The sequence below is a fragment of the Danio rerio genome, chromosome 14 (assembly GCF_049306965.1).
Source record: "Danio rerio strain Tuebingen ecotype United States chromosome 14, GRCz12tu, whole genome shotgun sequence".
Classification (NCBI taxonomy): domain Eukaryota; kingdom Metazoa; phylum Chordata; class Actinopteri; order Cypriniformes; family Danionidae; genus Danio; species Danio rerio.
Window position 1 is genome coordinate 3,831,957 of NC_133189.1, and position 10,299 is coordinate 3,842,255.

The 10,299-nt window shown below is 34.9% G+C and overlaps 1 protein-coding gene and 1 long non-coding RNA gene across 4 annotated transcripts in view; one reads left to right on the forward strand and one right to left on the reverse strand.

Moving 5' to 3' along the window:
• Positions 1 to 9,409, reverse strand: part of LOC110440201 (uncharacterized) — a 31,473-nt gene extending 22,064 nt beyond the window's left edge. The window contains exons 1-5 of one of the 3 annotated variants that reach the window (XM_073922469.1): positions 9,370 to 9,409; positions 8,205 to 8,432; positions 3,063 to 3,149; positions 2,820 to 2,953; positions 2,191 to 2,424 (exon numbers count right to left, since the gene is read on the reverse strand). In XM_073922469.1, the coding sequence (XP_073778570.1) occupies positions 2,191 to 2,424; positions 2,820 to 2,953; positions 3,063 to 3,149; positions 8,205 to 8,206 (457 nt within the window). In that variant the 5' untranslated portion in view covers positions 8,207 to 8,432; positions 9,370 to 9,409. Of the gene's footprint in view, positions 1 to 2,190; positions 2,425 to 2,819; positions 3,150 to 8,204; positions 8,433 to 9,369 lie in introns of all 3 variants that reach the window. The other 2 variants (XM_073922468.1, XM_073922470.1) reach the window with 2 other exon arrangements.
• LOC141377668 (uncharacterized) lies at positions 2,070 to 4,283 on the forward strand. Its single transcript, XR_012390160.1, has 3 exons — positions 2,070 to 3,361; positions 3,425 to 3,636; positions 3,679 to 4,283. It is a non-coding gene; the product is annotated as an uncharacterized lncRNA (long non-coding RNA).
• Positions 9,410 to 10,299: the final 890 nt, after the last annotated feature.

Genomic DNA, 10,299 nt, shown 5'->3' on the forward strand with positions numbered 1-10,299 from the left:
GGGACGTATTTCGTGGTCTCCAGAAACGTCCACGGGACTACGTTTTCAGAAGGAGCCTGGGGTTGACATTTCTGGAGAACACCAAATATGTCCAAGGACAAACGTTTTATCGCAGTTTTTCTTTTCATAAATCCACCAGAGGCTGCTGTGTACGCTTTTTCATATCTCAAATTTCTCTTGTAAGTGCCATTCAGGCCTGCTGTTCTTATATAAATCTATCAGAGGCCACTGTCAACTGACCAATCGAGCGATACGCCCACCCACCCCCTTCCCTAAACCCAGACAACAGTGTTTTGAAAAGCAATCCAGAAATTGAAAAGTTCTCGCCTGATATTTACCACGTTTTCAGATCTTACCACATTCTCACCCTGTTATCTACTTGTATATTTAAATTTTTCCCTTTTGTTTTACCTTTTTTTTTGGAACCGCTCTTCACCTTACTCGAACCCTGTCATCGCGGTCAACTCTTATCTGTGTCTCAAATACTCTGATGTACGTGGTGAGCCACTGGACAAACTGGTAACAGCAGAAAAGCCGTAAAAATTTTATTTTTATTTCATAATATTAGATAACACTTTATTTTGATGGTCCATATTGAGTATCTGCTGATGCTGCTCCTTCAACAGACATTTAACTGACTATAAGAAACTTTGCAAGTACATATCAATTTACACTAACCCCAACCTAACAGTCTACTTATAATCTAATGAGAGTTAGTTGGCATGTAGATGCAATGTAACTTAAATTCAACAAACAGACCATCAAAATGAAGTGTGATCAAATATAATATTACACTTTCCAAGCATGAATATTTTATGCAATTGCAGTAATAAGTTTGAAGTGTTTAAAATCAGTGGTTCCCAAAGTGGCATTCACGGGACAATGAGGAGGGGTCGCTTGCCGATTTCCAAAAATCAATATAATTTTATTAAACTATTAGAATGACCATATTTTATCCATAACCTATTGAAGAACAAAATAGTAGTTAATAGTAACACTGTTAACAAGCTAATAGGAAACATTAAAAAACAACATGCAAATAAAAAGCCATCAGCCTTTAGATTTTTTGCGTCCGCTGAGGTGATTACATTATATTAAAGACACAGCTATATTGTCAGATGAAGCAGATTGATTTTATGGCACCAGGTTAAACTTTCGACACTTTTACCGCACTTACAGTTGAAGTCAGAATTATTAGCCCCCCTGAATTATCAGCACCCCTGTTTATTTTTTTCCCCAATTTCTGTTTAACGGAGAGCAGATTTCTTCAACACATTTCTAATCATAATAGTTTTAATAACTCATTTCTAATAACTGATTTATTTTATCTTTGCCATGATGAAAGTAAATAATATTTGACTAGATATTCTTCAAGACACTTCTATACAGCTTAAAGTGACATTTAAAGGCTTAACTAGGTTAATTAGGTTAACTAGGCAGGTTAGGGTAATTGGGCAAGTTATTGTATAATGATGATTTGTTCTGTAGACTTGAGAAGTAATATATAAAAAAATTATATAGCTTAAAGGCGCAAATAATTTTGACCTTAAAATGTTTTTAAAAAAATGTAAAACTGCTTTTGTTCTAGCTCAAATAAAACAAATAAAACTTTCTCCAGAAGAAAAAATATTATCAGACATACTGTGAAAATTTCCTTGCTCTGTTAAACATAATTTGGGAAATATTTAAAAAAAGAAAAAACAATTCAAAGGGGGGCTAATAATTCTGACTTGTACATACATTAAAACTAAATAGAGGCCATGGAGGATGGTCTCCGAGTGGCGTTCTCCAAAATTAAATGATAAATAGATTTGGACCTATTAGTATGTGTGTGCCGTTATGCACAAGGTTTATTAATTCATAAATACCACCCTCAAAATTGGGGGTCACGAGTCACTGCCATTGTTTATTTGGGGTGTCACGGGTTGAAAAGTTTGGGAACCCCTGTTTTAAATCTTGTAAAAAAAATCTTGCATTTACTGTAAAAAAAAAAAAATAAAGAGGGTTTTTAAAAACTTTGGGGAAAAAGTTTATTCCTGATTGTGCTAAATATGATCTATTTTATTTTTGGGGTAACACATTATCTGATATGTTCTTGAGAGGTTTTGTGTAATTCACTCATTTGCATCAGTCTTGTTGCTGTTGCTGTTGTTCAGCAAGTATGTGAATATTTAGTTATTAAAAGCTCACCAGGACAGTCTTTAATGCTAACAGTCGTGTTTCCTTGGCTGACGTGGTTCTTCACAGTGCAGGTGATTTCTCCTTTAGTTTCCTCTTGAAGCTGAATGGTGGAGTTTCCATCTGTCTGTGTTTCTCCATTGAGAGTCCAGCTGTAGAGGAGCTGATCCCCCTCAGAGGAGCAGGACACTGACCTCATCTGATTGGAGGAGCAGATGATTGACACTTTCACTGAGCCAACAGGAGCTGGAGGGCGGGACACACGACAGATACTTTCTTCACTCATCATCTAATCAGAGTCTGGAATCAGAGACATTTCTAGACTAAATCTATTTAAAAGATGAAAATGTCAGAGAATTAAACATGCTGCACAGGTTAATCATGAGACAACACTGCAGGAAATTGCAGGTTTTTTAAACAGCTGGTAATGTGCATTAGGAGACATGCTCATATTTCAGTCTGAAAACTGCTTTGGTGCATGAAATATTGTAGATGATCTAGATTTATTGTCAGTGCTGTAGTGATTCAGTGATTAGTTCAGTGAGCAGATCTCTTCATATATTTAACACTGATCTGCAGGAGTGGGAGATCTTTAGAGAACATGAGATTGTAATAATGAGTCTGATGAGAGATTTACTGACCTTCAACATTCACCTGAAGATATTGAGATATTTCTGTGCCACCAGAATTATCGAAAACTAATTTGTAATCTCCTGAATCTTCTCTCTTCACAGAGTTTATCATCACAGTCCCATTAATGATTCTCACTTCAGGTCTGTTTATGTAAAGATCACAATCATTTGCTCTCATTGTGTCATTTCTTACTTTACAAGCTGCAACTTCTGTGTTGTTTATTATCTTTTTTATGGTCCGGGTATATTTACTGGCGTCCACCATCAGCAGATTGAGTTTGTGTCCCAGAGCTGCATAACAGGGATCTGACTGAGTAAAACTGCAGAACCGCTCCACACCTGAACAACACACACACACACACACACACACACACACACACACACACACACACACACACACACACACACACACACACACACACACACACACACACACACACACACACACACACACACACACACACACACACACACACACACACACACACAGGGTGAGAGAAAGATCATTCAGGTTCTAGGTCATTGCTAAGGTGTTGCTAGGTGGTTGCTAGGTATTTTGAGTGTTCTCTAGTTCATGGCTAGGGTCTTTTGAGTGGTTGATGAGATGTTGCTAGGCAGTTACTTTGGTTTTCTGAGTTGTTGCTAAGGCATTGCTAGGCAGTTGCTAAGGTTCAGAGTGGTTGCTAGGCGGTTGTAAAGTGTTGCTAGGGTGTTCTGAGTGGCTACTAAGGCGTTGCTAGGATGTTCCAAGTCATTGCTAAGGCGTTGCTAGACCATTGCTTAGGTGTTCTTGGTGGTTGCTAGGGTGTTCTAGGTGGTTACTAAGGTGTTGCTAGGCAGTTGCTAAGGTGTTCTGGGTGGTTGATAGGCAGTTTCTAACATAAATTACCATGTTTCTAGCATAAATTAGCATGTTGTTAGTATTGAATATTAATTAGCATGTCACTAGCACAAGTTTCTAGTATAAACTAGCATGCCGTTTATTTAGTATGAATTAGCATGTTTGCTAGTATGATTAGGATGTTTGTTGGTAAGTTTCCAGTATGGATTAGTATATTGTTAGTATGAATTAGCATGTTTGCTATGTCATTAGTATGTTTCTGGTATGGAGCAGTGTATTGTCAGTATGGAGTTGTGTGTTGTTAGTCTGTCCAATGTAAAGTCAATGGCAGTTTTTTTTTTTACAATGGAATTCAATAGGACAGCTGCTAGTGTGCCGTAAGTGTAATGTAAAGTGTATTTATGTAGCACATTTATTGTGTATGACCATACACCCAAAGCGCTTCACGGTTATGAGGAGGGTCTCTCCACGCCACCACCAGTGTGCAGCATCCACTTGGATGATGCGAAGGCAGCCACAGGACAACTGCGCCAGAGCGCTCACCACACACCAGCTATTGGTGGAGTGAAGAGACAGTGACAGAGCCAATTTGGTGGATGCTAGGTTGTGGCTAGTAAGTTGAAAGGTCATCAGTGTTTAGCAGACTGGTAGTCTAAGTTAAATGAGCGTAAGCTGGGGTCCGTTCTTTGTACCTCGTTTAAATGATCTAAGATGATTTGGCAGATCCTGGATCTTTTAATCTTGATAACTGATCTCTCGCTAATTTGGTTCTTCAAACAAGTACGCGAATCAGATTAGAATGTCTGGATGAACTGATCGGCTTTACACTTTCATGTGTCAAGAGTATTCATCATGTATTTCAGTGCATATCAGTGTATTTAGTTCTACATTTAGAAAATATTTTCTTTATTATAGTAGCTGTTTTTTTAATCGTTGTAAAGAATAACTGGATATTTACAAAAGCGTTTTCATAAAGGCGTCTGCAACTTTTGTGAAGCATCAAATCACCGGCATATTAACTATCAAAACATGTTTATGACTGCATAAATGTATGATTGCTTTAAAAAAAAAAGTCACATATTGTGCATTTCTATTATACACAATTTGTACTAAAGCGATCTAAAAAGTTCTTATCAATAAGTTTTCTCTTTGCACCAACAGGTGGCAGTCTTTGTACTTTCATTTTGAGGGTGCAGATTGCATAACTTTTATTAATATGTATAACTTTATTTATTTTATTAATGACTATAACTTTTTATACATAGTTAACAAATATGTACCATTTTCCCTAGTGTATATAACTACTACTGTAAGAAAATATCAGAATTCGGTACATACTTTCTGTATTATCTTTGCTTGAACTGAGCCGATCTAATCCTGTTTATATGAATTGAACCTGCTCCCGATCAGGTTTAAGCTAGCAGAACTGTTGCTATGTCAACAACTCTCGGATCAGCTTTGAAGAATGAAACGATCCTGGATCATGTCAAATCGTCAATATCCAAATCCAGCTAACAGAGTAATCCACGTACGAAGAACAGACCCCTGAAGTCTGTATGACAGTCTGGTGCAAAGTTATGATTTTCTCAAGCCACCACAATTATGATATACTATTTATATTTTATTTAATTATAATATATATATATATATATATATATATATATATATATATATATATATATATATATATATATATATATATATATATAATGATAATTATTATTATTTTACTACTACTACTACTATCTATTGTGTGTACTGTGTATTTTTTATTATATATGTGTGTTTCTTTTTATGTAAGCTTTATAAAAGCTTGGGCAATACATTTGTAACATTTGTCATGCCAACAAAGCAACTATTGAATTGAACTAAATTGAATTGAAAGAGAGAAAGAGAGATCAACGGTTTTACTGCATGCATGGATACCATACACTCATTCATTTTCTTTTTGGCTTAGTCCCTTTATTAATCAGTGGTCGCCACAGTGGAATGAACCGCCTGCATGGATATTTCACATTATAAATTAACATTCATAAACTAAACACCGACATTCATAGAGTTCAGCAAAGAATAAACATTTCATTTTGATTATGTGGTATTTCATTTCTATTCTCTTAAAAACGTGCCGTTTGTGTATCTGCTCCTACATGATGAGCGGAATTCACTATTTCAATTTAAGCCTGCTTGAAACAGAAGAGAGGATATTGTCCTGCCTGTTATGAAGCATCGTCAGAGAAGATCCACTACAGGTCAAAAGTTTGGGGTCAGTTTTATTTTAAAGAAAATTATTCTGTTCATGAAGGCGGCATTTATTACAGTTTTCTCAGATGCTAGGACACATTTCTCAATACTTAGGTCACTTTTGCAAAACTCTTGACACAGTGAGCACAACAGAAGTCTGTGTGGGCTAAACTGAGGATCGATTCTCATTGTTTTGGCACAAAATGCATTCAATGACTACATCTGTCAAATTTCAGCAATTCTTTTCTCACTCAGACAGAACAGTGAGAAATCTTTGTACATACAGGACATTCTGCACGTGCTTACATACTGTTTTTAAAACTGTTTAACTTCTGTTTAAAACAACAACATAATGCAAAACTGAAGAAGACAGCAAAATTTAACAACAATATTTAATTAACATATTTCACATCTAAAAATGCAGTTTAACTAGCCAGATTAGCATTACTATTGTATCTGTATCAGTGGTTAATGTGTATACAAATTGTTGTATTTTGGAATTACTTATTCAAATATAAAAATAAATAAACAACATAAATTATTGAGGAATTCTGCATCATGTCTGATTCATTCAAGTATATTGCAGTTATAAACAATATATATCACAATTACAAACAGAGATGTGTCCTTGTTTTACACAAGAAAACACCATGTACTGCTACATGTTGTTAGTGTTTATTAGCTCATTGTTTTGTGGGTGACAGTGTGTTTGTCGGAGTCAACCTTCGCTAGTGTTCTGGAGGAATGAGTTTATTTGAGAGCTGAATAAAGTGTTTTGGTAGTTGTGGTGCATTTTGAATGGGAAATGAACTGCTTTGTCAAGCTGAAAGTCGGTTAGGAGAATTGTGTGAAGAGTTTTGCAAAACTGACCTAAGTATTGAGAAATGTGTTCTAACGTCTGTAAAAACTGTAAATGTAAAAAAAAATGTTAAATTGTTAAATATTTATTCAACTTGTAATTAACTGCTCTTTTATTGTGTGTAGTTTTAAATTAAATGATTACTCCAGTCATTATTGCTTTTATTACTATTACCATCAATATAATAATAATAATAATATTTATAACTATAATAATAATAATTAAACAATAATAATAATATTGATTACAATAACAATAACAATAAAATAATAATAATAATAGCATCATGGTGGCGCATGGAGTAGCACGATCGCCTCACAGCAAGAAGATCGATGTTTCGAGCCTCAACTGGGTACATTATTTCTGTGTGGAGTTTGCATGTTCTCCTTGTGTTCGGGTGGGTTTCCTTCAAGTGCTCCTGTTTCCCCCACAAGTCCAAAGACATGCAGTACAGGTGAATTGGGTAAGCTAAATTGTCCGTGGTGTATGTGTGTGAATGAGAGTGTATAAATGTTTCCCAGTGACGAGTGCAGCTGGGCATCTGCTGTGTAATAGATATGCTGGATAAGTTGGCGGTTCATTCCACTGTGGTGACCCCAGATTAATAAAGGAACTAAGTCGAAAAAAAGAATGAATAAATTAATAATAATTAATTTTAGAGTGATTTCTGAAAGATCATGTGACTCTGGAGTAATGAAGCTGAACATTCATATTTAAATCACTGGAATAAATGATTAAATTAAACGATAAACTACTTTTGAACAGTTATTTTATAGTGCATTAACGTTTCACAATTTTACAATTTGTACTGTATTTTTGATTAAATAAATGCAGCTTTTCCGAACAGAAGAAGCTTAATTTAAAACATTTAAAAATCCTACTGACCACAAACTTTTGACTGGTAGTGTATGTCATGAAAGATAGGTTAAGGACATTAAAGATGGTGTAGACAATAATTTATTTAAAAACAACAACAACAACAACAACAATGCAATATTGCAAAGAAATAAGATCTGTCAGTTTTGATTTCAGGTGGTTCATTCCGCTGTGGCGACCCCAGATTAATAAAGGGACTGAGTCGAAAAGAAAATGAATGAATGAAGTTTTGATTTCAGAACTTACAGTACATATGCAAACTACTGAAATAAAAACTAAAATCTAAAATTAAACACTTAAAAAGAAACATGTTTGCTTGCAATCATCAAAAAAGATAACGACAAAGAGCTAACTGAAGATGGAGGTAAAATTAAAATACAAAATTTTCAAGATGAAAAAAAAATGCATTTGCAGCATAAAAAATAAATAATTTTTAAAAAGCCTCTATAATTCGCACAGTTTTGAAGATATGATCATTAGATTACAGCAGACTGTTAATGTAACACTACAGCACAGATGTTGTTATAATGTTAATGTAAGTGATCAGAGCATGAGTTTGAGCTGAAGGTGGACTCACATGCAGCAGTTTGCAGTATCAGCAGCAGCAGCCCAAACACCAGCATGATCTTCCTCAACTCCAGCATCCACAAGAGAAGACTTTCAGATCAGCTCATGAGCATGGGTGAGAGTGTGTGTGTTCGGATCTCAGACAGAGAGACTCACACTGACACATGAGGAAACATCTGAGCATTTCACCAACAGAAGAGGAAGCTTCCTCATACGTGGAACGGCAGACGCTTCACAACTAAACAAAGAAGAAACATGGAACAGAAAGCAAAAATTTCAGTCGTATTTTCTAAAAAGCACAAAGGTTTTATTGGACACCATGTTAAGCAGGAGGGATAAAACTACAAATTATGCAAATATCTGCATATGCTCTATATATTATGTTAACACAACTTAATATTGTTACATTTAGACTGATACACAGCTTCTCTACAGCATTATACACCATTATATGTATATTATATACTTATACATACTTATTTCATTTGCACATAATACTCTGGCTTGCACATTGTCATTTTGCACTAACACTTATTAACTTCCACTAGACTTCTTGTTTGTTGTATTTGCATCATTTATGGTAGATTGGTCAGTGTTGCAACATTTGATTTCTTGTAACACTGTCAGTTTGACCAATCAGAAACAATCTGGGATGGTGTTAATTTAAAATACTGCTTACAACACACACTTTTGAGCTTACAGGAGTAGTGGCGTGTGTCTGAAAACAAAATCGTGGATTTTATCTTTAAAACAAATGACATTTTAAATAAATATAAGTTTGCATATGTTTATATGTTAACATGCATTATAAAAAAGATATGTTTCTTTGACTTGCAGACATTACTGTACGTTAATGGCCTTCATGCTGACTTTAAACACACATGCTAAAAGAATAAGCCTGTTCATGTTCATTTAATATTTATTTTGCATCTTTAGGAGGTGGATGTGTAAGACTGACTGCAGTATCCTTGCTGAAATGTGTCACTTGTGTTTGTTGTCAATTCTGGGCCTACAAAGCCTGCAGTGGCGGACATACATTTGGCACAGCTGTGATATATAACATATACACACAGTAATGCGTTATGAGGACAATTTGTCATTTGTTAAACTTAAAGTTCTAAAGAGACACACACACACTTGAATAAGTGGTCAGAGAATAAAATGCTGGTTCTGACCTTCAGGCTGTCTGGACTCGATCTTCAGTTTCCTGCAGGTGAGACTCATGAAGAGACATGTGGAGTTTTGTGCAGAGCGACATCTGCAGGACGAACAGACAACTACAGCTAATGATTCTGCTCTACTTCATGGCTTAGACAGTTTAATTACAGCTGATTTGAACTGCATCTTTAAATTATGTAAATTAATTAAAATAGAACTACAGAACATTTGGATTGAATTTATTTACAATATTTACAAGTAACTGAAAATGGCTTATATGTAATCCCTTTATTTTTTTTAGCAGACAGTAATTTAATTATATTAACTTTTTTTGTTTTAGTTTTTCCCCTCATCATTTTGTGATGTTTTATAAACAAATTATAACTTTAAATGGCATGCCTCGATAGTAGGATATATGCAGAAGAAGGACTTTTAATGTTCAATAACCCAGTAAAGTGCTTCTGGTGAACTATGTACCGTTACTAAATCTCCATATTTAAGGTCTGTTTTCTGTTTATGTCTGATTGATATACTATATAAAGTGGGTCTCAGAATGAACACGAAGCACTGCATTAAATTACATTTTTCCACGCATGTCTTTAAAATATGAAAATGTATTTTACTCCAGTATTTTTTAATGGAGTCTCTGCACTATCTTGCTGATCTTGACTGCACGTGTGTGCAAACGGCTTTTCATCTAATTTTTTTATGCCTGAACAACTAAACTAATTCTCAAATCTATTTAACTGATTGCATTTTAATTGCATTACGACATTGATGCTGTGAGAGGAACAGTATAAAATTGAAAATGATTACCTAGGTTTTGTTTATTTATTTATTTATTTATTTATTTATTTATTTATTTATTCATTTTCTTTTTGGCTTAGTCCCCTCGTTAATCTGGGGTCGCCACAGCGGAATGAACCACAGACTTATCCAGCACATTT